General features: G+C 40.3%; 1 protein-coding gene across 1 annotated transcript in view; it reads left to right on the forward strand.

Moving 5' to 3' along the window:
- Positions 1-924: 924 nt before the first annotated feature.
- LOC141958138 (multidrug resistance-associated protein 1-like) overlaps positions 925-21,278 on the forward strand; it is a 39,665-nt gene continuing 19,311 nt past the window's right edge. The window contains exons 1-11 of the mRNA XM_074900766.1: positions 925-987; positions 2,847-2,908; positions 7,541-7,682; positions 8,973-9,130; positions 10,526-10,703; positions 12,264-12,518; positions 14,620-14,685; positions 15,281-15,418; positions 18,820-18,966; positions 20,191-20,275; positions 20,390-20,456. Coding sequence (XP_074756867.1) covers positions 925-987; positions 2,847-2,908; positions 7,541-7,682; positions 8,973-9,130; positions 10,526-10,703; positions 12,264-12,518; positions 14,620-14,685; positions 15,281-15,418; positions 18,820-18,966; positions 20,191-20,275; positions 20,390-20,456 — 1,361 coding nt within the window. The remainder of the gene's footprint in view (positions 988-2,846; positions 2,909-7,540; positions 7,683-8,972; positions 9,131-10,525; positions 10,704-12,263; positions 12,519-14,619; positions 14,686-15,280; positions 15,419-18,819; positions 18,967-20,190; positions 20,276-20,389; positions 20,457-21,278) is intronic.

A 21,278-nucleotide genomic window follows, 5' to 3' on the forward strand; every position in this document is an offset into this window, starting at 1 on the left:
AGAGTTAGTAATTTTCCAAATCCATCCTCTCTAAGATGATTGGTTAGTAATTTACATACAATTATAATACTGCCAACACAATACTTCCACTACTACACATGTTCAGGGGAAGGGTCTTCACCTGGGTGAGGGTCTTCTTGACTTATAGGCATGATTCTTAGTATTATGATGAAGGTGGTTCAGCTAAGGATACACAGTTTGGACTATTGTGTTTGCTCGATTTTGGACCTTGAGCCTGCTTGCCAAGCTGGCAATGTTACCCTTTGCAAAGTCTAATGGCCCCGGGATGTCCTTGCTCAAAGACAGCTATCTACTTGCTCTTCTGATTAGGGATGCCTTTGGCTTTAACATCTACAAAGAACGTCTTTCTTGACCTATGCATAATACTGCTACATGGTTCTAAAAGTTTAACCTTCAACAGTAACACGCATCCAGCTAAGCGCTAGTGAAAAACAAAGGGGTTTTATACGTTTAGTGACAAGATAAGGATGCACAGCCCCCACCAGACGCCGTTCCCTCTGCTGCCCGCTCCACGTTACTGGAATGCTGCCCACTACTGCAACACACATCGGGCTGTCGTTCAATGCTGCCACCGGGACAGAAGTCGGGGTCAGACCGTGCCCCCGCCGGCTGCGGGTCGCGTTAGGGCACGAAGCGCATTTCACCCCGCGCTCTGCGGGCACGGCCCGGCCTGGCGGGCAGAGCTACCGGCGCCGCCGCTGGGGTCGGGGGCCGGGCCGGGCCTCGCTGGACACAAGCAGAGACGGCGGCAGCACCGCCCTCCCCGCGCCTCGCCCTAGCTCCGCCGGCGGCCGCCGCCCGCCTCCACCGCCCCTTCCTCCCTCGCAGCCCGCCGAGACCGTCTCGTCTCCGCCGGCTGCCCGGCGCGGCCCTTGGGAGCGCCCGGGGCGGCCCCTGGGAGCCATGGCGGCCTCCCGCGGGAGGCAGGGCGGCTGCTACGCGCGCCCGAGTCCCACCGGCAAGACGGTGAGAGCGCGGGGGGCCGAGGGCGGGCGGGAGGCGCGGCGGCCGCGGCCGAGGGCGGGCGGGAGGCGGTGGGGCCGCGGCTGAGGACGGGGTGCCGCCCCGCCGGGGCCTGCCTGCGCCCTGGCCACCGCTCGGACATTGATTTAATCGTTTGGCTTTTCAATGGAAGTGAAAGAAAAATCGTTGTGGGAAGCGTACAGGATCTCCGAGCACACGCTGCGTACGTTTTTGATAGGTGGGTTTTTTACACCACCTACCGAAAAGAATTGTAACTGTATCTCTGGTTAGAAATGATTTTAAGGCAGTAATTACCAAGGGACAGAATTTACTCCCTAGGTGTGCTGAAGTCATTCTCTGGGGTGTGGGTACACATTCCTCAGGAAGCATAGGAGAGTTCGTATTTGTTTGCCTCCATTACACTTATCTCCAATGACTTGTGAACTTGGCAGCAGAGCACAAGCCTCATATTCCTCTCCTCATGTATGTGTACAGTACACATTAGTCATGCTTCGTCTCTTAGGGTCTGCTGTTCTTGAGGTGTTAGCAGCTGATAACTTCCAATAGCTAGGTTTTCAAACAGGGGGAGAAAAAATGCACAGGATTTTAACTGTCAAAGATTTGAGGAAGGTTTGCTTATACTGGACGTAGAATCATAGAATGTCTCAAGTTAGAAGGCACCCATAAGGATCATCGAGTCCAACTCCTATGCTTTACTGTTAGTGTGATCATATTCTAGGGTATGTGTGAACAGTGTAAAATCAAGCTAAGGTGGTAGTTAACACCCTCTTTCTTATAGCAAGTTAAGTTCTAGTAAGTCCCAGGACTGTGGATGTCTTTCATACTTAATACAGAATCACAGAATCAACTAGGTTTGAAAGGACCTTTGAGGATCATCCTGTCCAACCATTAACCTAGCACTGACAGTTCCCAACTACACCATATCCCTCAGCGCTATGTTGACCCTACTCTTGAACACCTCCAGGGGTGGGGACTCCACCACCTCCCTGGGCAGCCCATTCCAAAACCTAACAACCCCTTCTGGAAAGAAATGCTTCCTAATAGCTAGTCTGAATGTTCCCTGGCGCAACTTGAGGCCATTCCCTCTTGTCCTGTCGCTTTCTACCAGGTTAAAGAGGCTCAAACCCCACTCTCTGCAGCTTCCTTTCAGGGAGCTGTAGAGGGCGATGAGGTCTCCCCTCAGCCTCCTCTTCTCCAGACTAAACACCCCCAGTTCCCTCAGCCGCTCCCCGTACGACCTGTGCTCCAGACCCTTCATCAGCTTCGTTGCCCTTCTCTGGACATGTTCGAGTCATTCAATGTCCTTTTTGTAGTGAGGGGCCCAAAACTGAACACAGGAATCGAGGTGCGGCCTCACCAGTGCCAAGTCCAGGGGTCAGATCCCTTCCCTGTCCCTGCTGGCCACGCTAGTGCTGACACAAGCCAGGATGCCATTGGCCTTCTTGGCCACCTGGGCACACTGCTGGCTCCTGTTCAGCTGGCTGTCAATCAACACCCCAGGTCCCTCTCTGACTGGCAGCTCTCCAGCCACTCCTCCCCAAGCCTGTAGCACTGCTGGGGGTTGTTGTGGCCTAAGGGCAGCCCCCGGCATTTGGCCTTATTGAAACTCATGCAGTTGTCCTCAGCCCATGGCTCCAGCCTGTCCAATACCTTGTGTTACATTTTATTTGTGTGAGAAGGTAACAGGCAAAGAAATGTAAGTATTGACCTTATTGTAGCTCAGAATTAAATAGCTCCTAAAAGCTTCATGTTTAGGAAAAGGAAAAAAAAAAACAAACCCAACTTCTTCTTCAGTCCTTCAAGTAACATTGGTAGTTTTTCCTTCTTTCTTTTTTAAACAGAAATGCAGCCCTGAAGAGAATGTTTTTTTCTTCAATAAATTAACATATTCCTGGTTTAGCAGGTAAGAATTTAATAAACTGCTTGTTGGTGTTCGTTGATGCTCACAGAATTATGGAGAATGTGTTTACATTCCACACCATCATTCTGGATTGAGCTAGAGCCTGAGCCTGAGATTGCTGTTAGCTTTTTTGTATAAAAAGCAATTTACAACTTTTAGAGGTTATATCCAAATATTTTGTGGAGTATTGTTTATACATAATAACAGTCATTTTATACATTTCTAATGGCATTATTTAAAATGTTAATATTTTGATAACTAAGCACAATGTTCTTGTCCCAGTAGACCATTTTTTTTAGACAATGGGATATAAAAATCCAGATCAGGCTATCCTTTTTTATTTATTATCTGTCCCTGTAAAGTTTGGCAATAGACAAAAAATAAAATAAGTTTTTCCTTACGCTGCATGTGTTGATACAATAATTTTTGAGATCTTCAGGAACAAATATTCAGTACTACCTTTAAGGTATTTTCCAAGTAGCCCATTTCATGTTCGTTTTCCTCCCTCTTTTACAGTAGGCTGTATGTTATTACTGCAGATCACCTGCTCATAAACACCAGTAAAGTCTCACTGCTTTTGGGGAAAATTTCCACTCAAAAATAGGAACTGAAAACTCAACTATGTCAAGCCTTGCAGCTTCCCCTCACTTAGTATTTTTGATGTTATTTCAAACAATTTCATGTGTTATGTCTTGTGACCATTACTCATTTTTAACATTTTTCTTTTAGATTTTTGAAGTGTATATGTCTGACTCAAATGATTTCTAAAGAAGTAAAAAATGAGAAAAAACATTTTAAGAATATTATAACTGTTTATTGCTTTATTCAATATTATTAATTTTAAGGAAAAACTGAAAATGGTATTTGCTATTAATAAGCTGAGACAAAACAATCAGATTGTTTCAAGGATTCAGAGTGTTTGGTTAAACTTGGCACCATTGAAGTTTGCCATCAGTTTCAGAGTAGCTCTGTTTTTCACCAGTCCTTACATTCAGATTTTCAGTTCTAGGAAGTTACACAGTGTACTGAGTGCAGCGCTTCTGTATGATATTTGTGTTCATTATGTTGCAGTGTTCACCCAGATGTTCAAGCTAGGCTATCCTTTGTATTTTTTAACCGATTCCACAATGTTTAACGGAAGAAGAGAGGCAGGGAGGAAAAAAAAAAGGATTTCAGTTCTGTTCAGTGAGAGCTTACTTAGCTATTGAACAACTGGATGCAATTAAACTAATACTGTGAACATTAGATGTATTTCCTCTTTCCAATCACAAGCAAACACAATAGATTAAGGCTAATATATACTTGCCTTAAGTACTTGCAGTCTGAAATTAATTGTTAGATAATAAACCCATAATGATACACTATGTTTCTTTAGAATTCAGGCAATCTGGAGATTATGTTATGGAGGGCATTGGCTAGTTCTATTTATCCTCTGGCAGAAGTGAGTTCTAGCATAGAGGTGAGTTATGCAGAATTCTTAAACAACAGTTTCCACTCGAGTACCAGTTGGTCTGCTCTCCTCATCTGTCTCAAAAGCTGGTGTTCTTAGTGAGAAGCTCTGTTGTTTTTGCCTTAATTTATCAAGCCTAAGGCAAATGCAGTTTGTATTAATGTTACAGCTTCAGTAGATGTTTGGGAGGCCCTTAGGGATAGTGAGGTCCACCCCCACCAGAATTTTACAACCCTCAGAAGAGTGTTTCTGAGTCTTCATTTTCTGTCCCGTGATAAGCAATATGGCACACATGTTAGCCCCAAGCCCAGCACTGGCACTGACCCACACAGGAATGACACCCTAGCAGTGCGTGCCAGAGAGGAAAGAAACTGCCCTTGTGCTGCGGCCCTCAGGGAGAGAAATCCTCACCAGGCTGAAAGCATTAGGGCTGCCGCTGACAGTACACACGCTCCAGTGGCTATGCATGTGTCTCTTGTCAATTTCTAGCTGTTTGGGACTTCCTTTAAGTTAGTGAACACAGTCAGCATGAATCCTTTTGCATTTCCCCCACCTCAGAAATGGCATGGCATGGTTTGCTTTGGATTGTCATAAATCTGACATGCTTGTCAAAAATTCCAAATCAACTATTTTTCTTTCAGTGCTCCTTTAGGTTCAGTGTATTTATCCGCCCTATTTTGCCATTTTTAAGAACAGTTTTAGGTTTTGTTGACACTTAAGTGTGTAAAAGCACTTTGTTAAAACAAAATTTTAAGAGCTGAAGACCTGTGGTAAGGAAACTTCCATTGTACTTGTGCTAAAACCCAGTAGTTTAATGTTGTTACCTTTGTTAAAGATGAGTCGCAGGATAATGAGTTGCAGAAAAGTTTCTATAAGTATGTCAGTAGCAAAAGAAAGTCCACGGATAGTCTCCATCCCCTGCTAGATACAGGAAGAAATATGGTAACAAGTGATGAGGAGAAGGCTGAGGTGCTTAATGCCTTCTTTGCCTCAGTCTTTAATAACAAGATTAGTTTTATTTAGGGAATCCAGCCTCCACAGCCAGAGACAGAGACTGGGAGAATGACCCCCCTCCAATCCAGGAGACAGTCAGTGACCTGCTGCATCACACAGACACACACGAGTCTATGGCACCAGACGGGATACACCCGAGGGTGCTGAAGGAGCTGGCTGGGTGCTCGCCAGGCCACTTTCTATCATTTACGAGCAGTCCTGGCTGACCGGGGAGGTCCTGACTGATTGGAAATTGGCCAGTGTGACGCCCATCTATAAGAAGGGGCAGAAGGAAGATCCGGGAAATTACAGGCCTGTCAGCTTGACTTCGGTGCCCAGGAAGCTGATGGAGCAGCTCATCCTGAGTACCATCACACAACACATGAGGGACAACCAGATGCTCAGGCCCAGTCAGCATGGATTTATGAAAGGCAGGTCCTGCTTGACAAACCTGATCTCTTTCTATGACAGAGCGACCTGCTTATTGGATGAGGGAAAGGCTGTGGATGTTGTCTACCTTGACTTTAGCAAGGCTTTTGACACTGTTTCCCACAGCATTCTCCTGGCAAAAATGGCTGCTCGAGGTTTGGACAATCGCACACTTCGCTGGGTAAAAAACTGGCTGGACGACCGGGCCCAGAGAGTTGTGGTAAATGGAGTTAAATCCAGCTGGTGGCCGGTCACGAGTGGTGTCCCCCAGGGCTTGGTTTTGGGGCCACTCCTGTTTAACATCTTTATTGATGATCTGGACGAGGAGATTGAGTGCACCCTCAGTCAGTTTGCAGATGACACCAAGTTGGGTGGGAGTGTTGATCTGCTCGAGGGTAGGGAGGCTCTGCAGAGAGACCTGGACAGGCTGGAGCCATGGGCTGAGGCCAACTGCTGGGGGCTGCTCTTGGGCCACAACAACCCCCAGCAGGGCTACAGGCTTGGGGAGGAGTGGCTGGAGAGCTGCCAGTCAGAGAGGGACCTGGGGGTGTTGATTGACAGCCGGCTGAACAGGAGCCAGCAGTGTGCCCAGGGGGCCAAGAAGGCCAATGGCATCCTGGCTTGTGTCAGGATTAGTGTGGCCAGCAGGGACAGGGAAGGGATCTTGCCCCTGGACTCGGCGCTGGTGAGGCCGCACCTCGATTCCTGTGTTCAGTTTTGGGCCCCTCACTACAAAAAGGACATTGAATGACTCGAACATGTCCAGAGAAGGGCAACGAAGCTGGTGCAGGGTCTGGAGCACAGGTCGTACAGGGAGCGGCTGAGGGAACTGGGGGTGTTTAGTCTGGAGAAGAGGAGGCTGAGGGGAGACCTCATCACCCTCTACAACTACCTGAAAGGAAGCTGCAGAGAGTGGGGTTTGAGCCTCTTTAACCTGGTAGAAAGCGACAGGACAAGAGGGAATGGCCTCAAGTTGCGCCAGGGAACATTCAGACTAGCTATTAGGAAGCATTTCTTTACAGAAGGGGTTGTTGGGCGTTGGAATGGGCTGCCCAGGGAGGTGGTGGAGTCCCCATCCCTGGAGGTGTTCAAGAGTCGGGTCGATTTAGAGCTTAAGAATATGCTGTAGGTGGGAGCTCTGCTCGGCGAACGGTTGGACTAGATGATCTCCAGGGTCCTTTCCAACCTAGATGATTCTGTGATTCTGTGATAATGAGTTGTCATCCCTGGAGGTATTTAAAAGGGGTGTAAACATGGCACTTAGGGACATCATTGTGTGGTAGGCTGGGTAGTGTTAGGTTAACAGTTGGACTAGATGATCTTAAGGGTCTTTTCCAACCTAAATGGTTCTATGATTCTGTGATAATGCAGTCCTGTGGTAGAAAAGGTATTTCATTCCAGATCACAATACTAAGTGGGTAGTGATGCTACACATGCTTGTTTAAGAAATAGTATATTTTCCTATAAAGAAATATGGGATCAGAAATGTAGACAGATTCTGAGGTACAAAGGTTCCTCAGAATCTGCTGTTCAGGTGTGACAATCTGCTTGGGCTTTTCTTACTTCAGGTGAATTTCAACGTGCTTAAGGTGACTAAGTATGTTCCACTATTTAGTCTGTAGACTTTATGGGATTACATACACTATTTTGATTATAGAGTTTATTTATATACACTCAATTATGTAGTTACTTTTTTGAGTTAGTAGTTCTGCTTGTTTTGTCTGCTGTATTTCATGCTGTCTAAATTCATTGCTTTCTTTCAGACTTATATCTATAGGCTATAAGAGGCCGTTGGAAAGGGATGACTTGTTCGAACTGAATGAAACTGATTCACCATACAGTGTGTGTCCTAACTTTGAAAAGCAATGGAGAAAAGAAATCCAGAAGTCTACCATAGGATTAAAGGTAGCTATAATTTTTACAATAGTCAATATCCTTTTCTAAATTAGAGGAGTCTAGAAACTGGAGAAGATTTCTAAAATCTTATTTATTGAACAGCCAAAATTTTGTAGATCACAAAAGCCACTCGGTGTTGTGATCTGTGATCTTGAGTGTGACTGGGATTTTTCTAAATCGTTTAAGTTCAAATTTACCTCTTAGAAAGATACCTAGTTATATTTTAACACTTCAAGTGATACGGAATCTACTGTGACTGATACGGAATCTACTGTGACTTTTACTTTGATGATTGATTGCCATCTTTGTCAAAACTGTCCAGCTAATTTCTCTCTGAACTTGTCTGTTTCCCTGTGTCTTATCTTTGCATCTGTATTTCAGATAGGTAGAGAAGTCTATTATCAGCTTACTTATACAAACACTGGCTTATAGAACTCACAGAACAGATTCCAGTTTTCTTTAGTTTTAACAATACTGAGGTTTACAGATATATTTGGGGGTTTTGCTTGAGTTATCCTGTGTGATTTTCATGTAAATTCTTGACAGTTTCAGTCACAATTTTTATTTTGTTGTTAAAGTGCACTAGGAGCTCTGTAATGTTAGGAAGTTCACAGGAGAAAGGACCTAACCTGTAAGACCAGTAAGAGTGCAGATGGTATACACACCGAAACCCTTTCTACCAAAGCATTCAAAAGTATTTTCCAAGAAGGATAATTTTTAATTCAGATATTATTCTTATTATTCAAGTAATCTGTAGAAATACCCCATCCTTCATCACTGTGATAATTAAGAAAGACTTTTTTTTTTTTTTTAATTCTTGTAAGAATATTTTCAATTGTTTGAGCTAAATTCAAACTGAAAATAAATAGTTACTTGACAACTGAAAATATTCAGAAAGGACAGTAGGGTTATACAACCTTAAATATAAAGTTGCTCTAAGTCTGCTGTAAATGATAATGCATTTGTATTGAAGCTTACCTCTGTTTTTATCATACAGTTTTTTTGATTTGTAATAATAATTTGAGGATTAAATTATTTTCTAATTATATTTGTGAATGACTGGGGCAACCCTAGAAATTATATCCTTTCCTGAAAGACTACTAGCCAGGCTGAATAAAACCAGACTTCATTTCTTAAAAATGCTTTTCTTCTAACTGTAGGAAATGCTCTTTTTCACATAAGTACAATGATGGCCTTAGATGGACACTAATATTACATATTTTATATTTGTAAATATGAGTGAAGTTCAAAAATAATTTTTTTTCTCTTAAATCTGCATGTATTTTTGTAATCTTGCAGGCCTCTTACATCAGAAGAATGCTATTTAAGAAAACGAGTTTCCATAAACCATCTTTGATTTTGCCATTATGGCAAGCATTTAAATTTTTATTGATTAAAGTTGCATTTCTGAAACTTACAGCTGACATTCTGGCTTTCATGAGTCCACAAATAATGAAGTAAGTTTTTAATGTGTTTCACTTGATGTTCAGAGAATAACAGTAATAATATATCTAAAGTGTTACCAGTATCAAAACCAAACTAAGCAACACCATAGATGTTCCCCGCTTCAGTGATTATATGAAAATGATCGAATGAGGGAAACCTCAAAGCGATCAGGAATTTCTTAGCCAAAGGACTGAAACAAAACCAGCAGAAACTCAATTTCATACTATTATAAACTGAAATGTTTAAAGAAATGGACTACTGTTGGAGAATGGCTTGCAGAGCAAGGCCATGGGTCTGTGCAGGAGCTGATTGCAGCCATCTGAGGTAAACAAAGGAAAAAACCCAGGGTACAGTTATGCTAACAAGGAAGGAGGTTCAGGGCTCAGTTATGCTAACAATGGACTGTTATGTTAACAAAGAGAGAAACCGAGGTACACAATGGCCTTGAGTATGATGGTAAACAACCTTGGGAAAGTAAGCAAGTCAGAAGAAGGAGGATGTTGAGACATACCTGAAATACCACAAGGGGTTGGGATATTATCATGTAACCTTTTAGTTGTATCCAATAGATTTGTGAGTAGTATACTGTAGAGTGCTTATATAAGGTGTGATTTTTCAATAAAATGGAAGCTTACTCTATCATTCACATTGAATTGGCTGCTTGCTTCCTCCGTCCTCTGCAGACTACTGTGATATTTAACTTCCCTGCTTTTTTGTTAGTATTTTTCCATCTTTATTTTTTAAAAGAACACTAAATATATAATAATATCTGCAGCTTCAGCATTTACTGTAAAACTGGAATGACTGTTGTAATCATGTTGTTGATACCAGGAGGTTGCTGGAAGTGTTTTTTAGAAACTTTGCTTACCACAGAGGTGTTAAGAATTTATCAAATATCTTTGTGTTGATAAAGAGTTAATGAACAGAATTATTGTTGACCTCCAAGCTATACCCTGAATCGGTGTAATCCTGAACAAAATTGTTAACCGTAAAATCTGTTTTAAGACATCACAGTTGCTGGTTATTTAAGCTAACCTTTTACTAACGCAATAATAAGAATTTTCCTGTAGATTTTTTTTCTCTCTCACTTTCATGATGGGTAGTTGCAGTCTAAGTAAAAATATCCAATGTAATTTTTTTTTCTTTAATGCCATTCTTCATTTGTACTACATTGTCAGTGAAGTCAGCAACAGCACATTCATGTCTAGAATAGTACTTGAGAATTGTTTCTAAGCGAACAAATTGGAAAACAGAGTTAAGACTTACCTTTTTTTAACATCATATTTCTTTGTGATCTTCCACCATATCTGGAGCCAAAATGGATTTAGTTGACCAAGTTTCCAGTATGTCAGTTTATTGAACTTTTTATTGCACAGAATTTAAAATTTATTTTCCTGCATTTTCAGAGCGATGATAATAGTCAGCGAAAATCATCCTAGTTCATACAGGAGTGGATATGTCTATGCTATTGCCCTGTTTTTTGTAGTTCTCTCACAAACCCTTCTCCATCAGTTATACCAGCGTAACAACATGCTTACTGCAGTCAAAATCAAGACTGCTGTTGTCGGCCTGATATACAAAAAGGTAATCATGTCTTCTACTTTTCTTTCGAAACACTAAAATAAACACAGTGTTAAAGGACAGTGTGCTTACCAGCATGATCGAAACCCAAGATGTTACACACTGGTGACAGGCTAACAGAGTGACTTTGTATTTTGATGATTATTTACTTAAAATAATTTGGATTTTCAGCAGCATTTCTGTTGTAAAACTCTAATCCTGAAATTACATGCTTTTGTCAGCCACCTGTAGAGACATAGTATTGGAGATATATGAAGAAACTGAACTCTTCCCATTTTGATTATGGGTTAATTTCCCAAATTTACAGAATGAACTGGGAAAACTTTCTAGGTTGGATGTCTGGGAAAAAGTAAGGGTATACGTGATCACTGTTTTTACTGTATAGTAGTAGTGAATATAAGAAGCTGGAGTTTGCCACATGGTCTCCTTTGGAGGTTGAAATTTTCCCCCTAATTTTAGTGAAATCGGTTTTCTGTTGAGTTGAATACCCAGTAGGTTTGTTGTTTTTCAGATGTTTAAAAGATGGCTAACTGCTGTGGAGATTGTCCATAACTTATCCCCACCTTTTATAAGATATGCTGAGGTGGCGGCATTATTTGCTACAAGAAATTCAGGTGCTAATAATGTAGAAGTAAAAGTAGATGTCTGGCCTGCAAAACATAAAAATGTTTACTATACTGTTAATGTGTAGCATATGAGATGAAGCTGGTTTCTCAGCATTGGACCTTTAGTTTACTTTGTTATGAACGTGGCATGTCGGTATTTTTACTGCAGTATTTAACTATTAAGCACAAGTTAAGGAAGCAAAAAAATAATCCAAATCTGAAATAAGTCACTGTCTTTGTTAATGTAAAATACAGTCTCTTTTCTCAAGAGAGTCAAACTGATCTTTTGACATAAACATCTTGGGTATTTTTTGGACCAGCATGCAAAATTTTATTTGTAAGTTGTAAATCAGTTAAATAAAGGAATTTGTTCTCTCCAGTCTCATATCAAGGTGTGTCAGTACATCAGATCATAAGCAGGGCAGTAGAGGCTCTGGTTGGGGTGGGCATGTCTTCTGGCAAGTTTTCACAGCTACAGGGTTGCGATAGAGTTTCTTCCTCTCTCAGAGTAGAGTTGATTACTTAATGCTGGGTCAGGTTGTGCTTTGCACATGGGACAGATGGTGGAGTGAGTTGTTGCAGCACTGTCTTGTTACATGTAGGAGTTGCAAGTGACACAGTGGAAAAAAGTGAGGCGCTAAGATAGAGAGAGAGAATGCATGTGTTTGTCTGGGTGTCAGTCCCAAGAGACCTGAGACTTGTGGTATCTGCCTGCCACACTGAGACTGTACATGAGTTTGCTGTGAAGCCTGCTGTTGCTGGCTCCTGCACTGAGTGGTTCTAAGCTAGGCCAAAATTGAGGCTTTCTGAGCCCTCTTTGTGCTGTGTTGTACTGTTTACTGTAAAGAGTTGCAAATCTGTTTCACTGAGTTCTAATTATTGTCCTTTTAGCTTCTTCTGGGCAGCTAAACCCATCAAAATTGTTCATTTTTCTGACCTCTGTATTTTCTGGTTGCAGGCCTTAACTTTAGCTAATTCCTCACGGCAAAACTATACAACTGGGGAAATTGTTAACCTGATGTCAGCAGATGCTCAGCAACTCATGGAGCTAACTGTAAACATCAACCTGTTGTGGTCAGCACCTTTTCAGATCATCATGGCTGTCATTTTTCTCTGGAAAGAACTTGGCCCATCAGTCCTAGCAGGTGTTGCACTGCTTCTTTTGGTTATACCTATAAATGCGCTTATTGCAGCCAAAGTAAAAAGACTGAAGGTGAGATATTTAAATAAACATGGTAAGGAGAGGTTAGGTTGTCATAAAGCAGGGGATAAATTATACATGTGTAAGAATGCTATTGGTACATCTAAATTAAACCCCCCAAAATAAACATACTAAGCCACAGCTGTTTTTCATTGAGGGAGGAAGCATAACTGCAGTAAGAAAGCCATATGTTTGATAGCTGAACTAGTACCTAGGCTGGATACCTAAATTTTCATTATATTGAAACCATACTTTTGTATTAGTAAAAATTTTGTATGACTCAATTTAGGATACAGCTATGGTTTTGCATATTACATAAGTTAATTCCATTAAATAAGGGATTTTGTAGGATTATGGCCCTCTCCCACTTTTAGTATTCAGGCTAAACTTCTCCCTCAAATTTAGCACATTCTCGTGAGATTATGGAAATACCCATAGAAGTACAGCAGGTGTTCTGACTTCTTTTCTGCTTCTCTGATGCTACAGTTCTCTTAGCACTGTATTGCCTGTTACTATGACAATTTCTGTAAGCTCCACAGAAAAAAAATAATACTACAACCCTAAGTTTTGCATTGCTGTCACGGCAGTTATTTCTCTCCGTCTTATTCTGCCTTTGATGGTGACACATGCAGTGAAGACTCTGGGTCTCCATTAATTCTTTGTAAGGTTGTGACAGTTTAGAGACATTGACAAAAACCCAAAAAACCCTCTTACCTGTTTTGCAGGTGAGGTACAGCAGCTACAAATGTACTTAGATCCCTACTGTGATATGAGAGATAGAGAAGAAATACAAAGGACAATAAAATAATTCTGTTTAAAAGTTTGCAGCTTGTTGTTATATATGAATAAGACTCAAAACATTAGAGAGGCTGTTATTATTATTTTAGGAATGTGAGGTGCAGAAGAGCCTGGGTACACTGAAGGAGTGAGAAGAATTGCTGTGTTTCTTTCATTGGTTCTTTCAATAACAATATTTTAATCAGTAGCAGAGGAAACTTTCTTCCTACTCCTGTATATATACTTATATATGTATACAGTGTTTTATGTCCATATAGCATTATGAATATATTTGTGTATGTGTATATACAGTGTTATATTATATTGTTATTGAGTCTGTATTTACCTGCTTAGTGATTCTGAACATTAAAACCATATTATCATTCCTGAACACCCTGGAAACTGAAAGCCTGTTAAGATTTTAATTCAGTGTGAAGAAAAATAAAAAGGACAAAAACTGAAATGCACTTTTTGAGATAATTTAAGGGAAAAATATTATTTTAATGTATTTAATCCTTTATCCTATCTAATGATTTTTTTTAACCACATCTATCTGAAGATGATATAACTGCAGTGTGTTTTGCCAATTGATGAGGTCAACAGCAAGGACACAGACACCAAGTTAAAAACATAAGCTTATTTTACTTTAGTTTAAAGCAGCAGAAAGAATAAGCAAGATAATGCATCTGATCATTAGCACATAGAGGTAGCTATAGTGATTAAGAAAGTTACATCGCCAATTGCCCTAATACTTTACCATCATCCAGATCTGTGCTTCAGCTGAGGAGCCCTGTCACAGCGAAGGATCAGAGAACTGCTCCCAGCAACTGGGAGTTCCTACGCAGTGCATCTACTCGTAGGTGAGGTCTCCATCGTCACTGTGAGAGGGTCCTGCTTTTATACAGTTTAACAAACAAATCATATTTAAAAAAAAAAAAAAAAAAAAGAGCATGAAAACGTCTAGTAGATTGATTTCACTTCACTTGGGTGCATCCTACATCTGGCCAGGATCCCAGGTGTGTCCGAGGAGTTCCTGTCTTCTAGGAAACAGCTGGCTTAGAGTCCAAAAATAGATATTATCTATAGCTTTCAAAGGATATTACCATGGTCATATGCTGAAAGGATGCAGGTCGAGAGGTTCACTCAGAAATCAGCTCTGGTTTGAGGCCTATGCTTCAGGCTTTTGTTCAGGCCTTTTTATGTCACAGTGCTACTTTGTTTTCCAACAAGGTAAAAATAGCATAAAAGGTAGTTATTGCCTACAGTACACTGCATATTTTACTCTCCAAATTTTTTTGCTCATTGAAAAATTAAAACATTGCTGTCTTTTAACCAGAAAAGCCAAATGAGATATTCGGATCAACAAGTTAAGCTGCTGAGTGAGATGTTACATGGAATAAAGGTAATGCCACAACTAATAAGGGTTTTGGTTTTTTTGTTAGGTTTTAAAGATAGAAAATAAGTTATTAAAAAAACTAAGGTTTTGTGTGTAATATTTCAGCTGATAATGATAAAAGTTAGAAAAGAAAATGTTTTAACATAATGTGCTTAAAGTGTTTTTGGAAAATATTTATTGGTTTAATTTGATTTGAAAAACTTACTATCCATGTTTCCACAATTTTATTACTACATTTCTAATGAGAATGTAAAATATGTTAATAGATATCCAGAAGCCTTTAGCAGAGTGAAATTTTAGTGTAGAAGAAAAGTACTTTTGAAAGTTGCCTTATTTTTGTTATTTATCTTGTTTTGATATAAACTAGCTCATCATTTCTGATACGTAACGGACAAGTTGAAATCTGAAGAATTGTGACTAGAGTATATCTTCCATAAGAACAACCTAATTTAGAGTTATCTTAAGTCTTGCTTTCATTTGTAAAACAAATTTTTGTAGTTTGGTATTGCTAAATATTTGATAATGACATTTGCAACTTAAGCTTATTTTCTGTAGTCACTGCTATTTTGTTTTATTAAAATATGTTTGTTTGATTGTCTAGCTCCTAAAACTTTATGGATGGGAATCTGCATATCAAAGGAAAGTCATGAGCATTAGAGAACGTGAAGTGGATGTGTTGAAGTCATCTGGGTATCTGATGACTTACTCCATGCTAACATTGACGTGTATTCCTTTTATGGTTTGTTTCTTAAAAATATTAATTCATGCAGAACTGTTTCTCATGTTCCCTAATGCTTTAGTAGCTGAATTGCTCACAAATGTTTCCTCACAGTATCTCAAAACATTAAATTTATCAACACAATATATTTGAATTCTCAGGTTCTAATAGTATGTCTATGACTGGAGAAGAATGAGAGAGATTATGAATTGACCAAGCTTTTAAAGACCTCCATTAGAAAGTCAGAAACCAAATCCAAAACTCACAAATCTAATTTTACTGTTTTAATCATACTGTTTCTATTGCATAGAAATCAACTACCTTGTTTATACTCCTCATTTTCTAAGTTTTAAGGGAATGCATTTTTGATGTGTAATTTTTGGCTATCCCCTCTCAAACACCAAACTTCTAAATACGTTTGAAAAAAAAAAAAAGGAAAAAAACCAAAAAACCCAAACCAAATTCATCCTAGCTTTGTTTCAGTGGAATTCTATCAAGAATGGATTCAGATCTTTGGATCTTTAAATCCCTCTGTTAAACTCCATTGGAAGTTAAATAGAGACTTCAGGGCCTTGGGATGACTAGTTAAGGGATCAGGAGCACAAGCAGTGTGCTATCCTTCCAGTTGCGGGGAATGATGGCCTGGCTGAACAGAGAGCTTTGACTGGAACTCAGGAAAAAAAGGAGAGTTTATGAAGTTTGGAAGAAGGGACAGGCAACTCAGAAGGAATACAAGGATGTCATGAGGTTATGCAGGGAGAAAATTAGAAGGGCCAAAACCCACCTAGAACTTAATCTGGCTACAGCTGTAAAGGACTGTAAAAATGTTTCTATACATTAGCAACAGAAGGAGAGCTAAGGAGAATCCTCATACTTTATTGGATACAGGGGGAAACATAGTGACAAAGGATGAGGAAAAGCCAGAGTTACTTAATGCCTTCTTTGCCTCAGTCTTTAATAGTAAGACCAGTTGTTCCCCACTACCCAGCCCCCTGAGCTGGAAGACATCAATGGGGAGCAGAATGAAGGCCCCATAATCCAAGGGGAAATGGTTAGCGACCTGCTATACCACCTAGACACACACAAGTCTATGGGGCTGGATGGGATCCACTCAAGGGTACTGAGGGACTTGGTGGAAGTGCTCATGAAGCCACTTTCAATCATTTTTCAGCAGTCCTGGCTAACTGGGGAGGTGCCAGTTGACTGGAGGTTAACAAATGTGACACCCATCTACAAGAAGGACTAGAAAGAGGATCCAGGGAAATACAGTCTGACCTTGGTGCAAGGGAAGGTTACAGAGCAGATCATCTTGAGTGCCATCATTTAGCACATATAGGACAACTGAGTAATCAGGCCCAGTCAGCTTGGGTTTATGAAAGGCAGGTCCTGCTTGACAAACCTGATGTCCTATTACAAGGTGACCCGCTTAGTGGATGAGGGAAAGGCTGTGGGTGTTGTTTACCTGGGCTTTAGTAAGGCCTTTGACACCATTTCTCACAGCATTCTCCTGGAGAAACTGGCTGCTCATGGATTGGATGTCTGTATCTTTGCCAGGCAAAAAACTGGCTGGATGGCCAGGCCCGAAGAGTTGTGGTGAACGGAGTTAAATCCAGTTGGCAGCCACTCACGAGTGGTGTGCCCCAGGGCTGGGTTTTGGGGCCACTCCTGTTTAACGTCTTCATCAATGAACTGGATGAGGGGATTGAGTACACCCTGTTTGTAGATGCCACCAAGCTGAGTGGAAATGTTGATCTGCTTGAGAGTAGGAAGGATCTACAGAGGGATGCAGATGAGCTGGATCAGTGGACCAAGGCCAGTAGTATGAGGCTCAACAAAGCCAAGTTCCAGGTTCTGCACTTGGGTCACAGCAATGCCATGCAACACTACAGTCTTGGGGAAGAGTGGCTGGCAGCCCAGTGGACCTGGAAGCACTGATCAACAACTGTCTGAACAGGAGCCAGCAGTGTGCCCAGGTGGCCAAGAATGCCTTTAGCATCCTGGCTTGTGTCAGAAATAGTGTGGCCAGCAGCACCAGGGAAGTGATCGTCCCCCTGTACTCAGCACTGGGTGAGGCTGCACCTTGAACACTGTGTTCAGTTTTGGGCCCCTCACTACAGGAAAGACACTGAGGTTCTGGAGCACATTCAAGGAAGAACAATGAAGCTGGTGAAAGGTCTAGAGCACAAGTCTTATGAGGAGCAGCTGGGGGAACTGGGGTTGTTTAGTTTGGAGAAAATGAAGCTCAGGGGAGACCTTACTGCTCTCTACAGTGACCTGAAAGGATGTTGTAGCGAGGTGGGTGTTGGTCTTTTTTCCCAGGTAACAAGTTATAGGATGAGAGCAAATGGCCTCCAGTTGTTCCAGGGGAGATTTAGATTGGATATTAGGAAACATTTCTTCACCAAAAGGGCTATCAAGCATTGAAATAGGCTGCCCAGGGAAGTGGTTGAGTCACCATCCTTGGAGATATTTAAAAGACACGTAGATGTGGCACTTAGGGACATGGTTTAGTGGTAGAGTTGGCAGTGTTAGGTTTATGGTTGGACTCAATGATCTTGGAGGTCTTTTCCAACCTAAATGATTCTGTGGATCAAACTGGAACCTTCATTAGGGATAAATGTCCACCATTAATTTCAGTTACACAAACTGATGTTTTCTGGCACTTAACTCACAAGATGTAAGAGGTGAACAGGAATATTAGGAATAGTGAAAGGGAGGATTAAGGCTATCCTTCAGTCTCTAACCTTGATAATAACTGAAATATTTGAAGCAGTGATTGAGAAAAATTCAAATTTTCAATTAAATGCAGTGAAATAATCAACTTCTTTTTTAGGACTTAGGAATCCTTGTACTTTGTGAGTAGTTTAGTTTAGGACTCCTAAACTCAACAAAAGGCGGAAGAGACCCCATAGGACAGGTTGTTAAATTTAGGCTTTACTTAATTCTGAAGACTTAAGTATCGGTTGTGTAAGAACCCAGCTTATTCTCTGATGACTATTGACTAGATTTTTGCAAAAAATTTAAATGGGCAAAATAAAAATACCTGCAGTAAATAATTCTATTGTATATCCAATATCATAGCAATACAAGAAGAAATAAAAAGAGTGAATTTCCTGAAACATAATGTTTGAGTGTTTTCAAAATGAGTAAATGAATTCCTGAGATGGGAGTTATTTCATATCGTTGCATATGTATCTGGTTGGGTGAAACACAGTAGCCATGTTTTTTGCTCACTAAAATGATAGTAATCCTGCACTCAGTATTGCAGCTATAATTTCCATGTGCAGCAGTTAGAGTCCCTGACATGAGCAGAAATGGGATCCTACACCTTCCAAATGCAAACAAAAACAGTATTTGTGTATAAATTTTAGTTACAATGTGATTTTGGTTGGATACATTTTTTACTTTTTTTTTATTTAAAGGTCTCCTTGGCTACATTTGGAGTCTTCGTTCATCTAGACAAAGAGAATGTTTTAACAGCAACTAAAATTTTTACATCTATTTCTTTATTTAACATTTTGCGACTGCCTTTATTTGATTTATCACCTGTGATCTCTGCTGTAGCCCAGGTAAACATATTATGAACAAGTGCTATAAAAGGCTGATATTTATACTCTGTCATGTTTCGTCTATTTCTAGGAGTGATTAAGTCATATAATTATTTTAAGTTACATTTTATTGAGATGAAACTGCACAGTGTTTTTATGGAATGAGAAGCATGAAGGCTGTTTAAAAGATGTCTCTCAGTCTTTTAAGTAGAAAGTAAATTGGGTAGCACACCTAATTGTGACTGAGCTTTCTGTTTCTTGCTTTTCTTCCTTCAGTGGACTAGACTCAACTTCTGCTCCTACTTTCTCAACTTCTGTTCTTCATAGTCCACCGAATATAAAAGTATGAACAATTTGGGCTGCACATTTTAGGTCACTCGGCCATTGTCATATATTGGAGCCCTTGATACCAAGTATGGGAGACCCACTGTGGACTCTACAATACTGGTTTTGTCAAGTCATCACTGAAGGAATTATAAAAAAAAAAAGGAATAGAGCTGCTGAGGAAACCATATCAGCAACCTTCAGTCCTAATGGTATACCAGCAGGGTTACTATATGAGTTGGGAACTTCTACCTTTTAAGACTCTGTTATGGGTTTACGAGCTGAATGTACTCTGTCACAGCTTGTATACAACTCAGAGTTTTGTAAGGAACGGGACCACTGTGAGCAGATACTCATCCTGATTTGATTTCATTTATGGTTAGCATACTGTAAGATCAAAGCCTCGTCTTTTCCTAAACTTTACTTCTAATAGCTTAAAAATTATCACAAGTGTAAGTTCATCTCACTTTGTCACCCCACAGTGATGGACATCTCATGATGCACTCACAGAGAGTTACTGTGAGCTATTGCTTAAAAAAAAAAAAAAAAAAAAAAAAAAAAAAGCTCTGTTTTCACCAGAGGCTTATGAAAACAAACTAGTTTTCTCTGACTTGAGTCAGAGGAACCAGACATTTGAGGATTAACTATATTTTCTAATACTGAATGTGTCTGGCATGCTCTGTTACTTTATAACTACCAAGCAGTAAATCCTCAGGAAAAAAAATACACTTATTCATGACTTTAGATTGTTTAGTACTTTAAGGAAAATGATTTTTAAATAGGTAAACACCTTTTTTGTCTATCTTCAAATAAGACATGGAATATGTTCTTCCATATTATCTAGAAGTTTTAAAATACTATTTAAAAAATTAGGGAGCACAGACATGTTATAAATATTATATGTATATGTTCATCTTGCAGACCAAGGTTTCTCTGAGTCGTTTAGAGGATTTTCTGTGTTCCGAGGATCTTAACCCTGAGGATGTCAATACAAACTACAGTGGAAGTAAGCAGAGTTACTAATTTTTAATTGGTCATGAGTTTATATGAATGATCATTAAGAAACTCAACTGAGGGGATGGATTAGCAACTCTTTGCTCTTTTTTCTTTATTGCAACAGATCACGCTGTTGGGTTTATTGGTGCTTCTTTACGCTGGGAAAAAAATGGCCTGCCAGTTTTAAAAAAGTAAGATATTTCTTAATTTTTTTTTTACAAGCTCATTTGGCAGGATGTGAATGTGATATCTGTAGAGATTTTGTTCAGGTTTAATGTGTTCTGATTCAGACTAGTTCATGATGTTACACAATAAGAAGAACATAAATTATTGTTTCCAGAATATCCTATGTGATTGGTGTGCTCTGAAAAGTCAAATCTGACTTGGTCTCTTTGATGAGGAACCACATAGGAGTGCATGTTCCTCAAGACAGCACTTTATAAGTGCTATGGGAAGCCAGTGCTCTTCATTCCTTCTTCATTCCTTCTTCATTCCTTCCTTCTTTCCTACCACCTCTCCCCTCAGTTTGCACAAAGTTTAACTGCAATATCAGTTTTTCCTGAATAGCATTTTGGGAAGCATTAACTAGCAAGATGCTCTTTTGTCAGTGTAGCATTTTATATTGCCCACGAGTAAGCTAAGGTATTTTATGCAGCCTTGCATTGAATACTGATCTTAAAATTGGGCTGTGGCTTCCTTTGGAAAGAATAAACAAACAAAAAGTTTGCTTTTCTCACGGTGGTCTCTTGCCTGAAAACACCCCTCTTTTTCATTCCTTAACAAGGTATTTCTTAGATGTAATTTCAGCTATGCATAAACTGCTGTGCAATGAACACATTGAAGGGTTAGTAAGGAAATGGAGTAACCGAGCTCTGAAGTGAAGAACCTGTTTGATAAGCTCTATACAGCTATTAAATTTTACTAAGACAGCTGAAGAGGTTACAACCCACTTGGTCTAACCCACTAACCATGCTGTTTACCCTATTCCTCTCAGGGCTGTGGGGTATCATTTC

The sequence above is a fragment of the Athene noctua genome, chromosome 1, assembly GCF_965140245.1.
Source record: "Athene noctua chromosome 1, bAthNoc1.hap1.1, whole genome shotgun sequence".
NCBI lineage: Eukaryota > Metazoa > Chordata > Aves > Strigiformes > Strigidae > Athene > Athene noctua.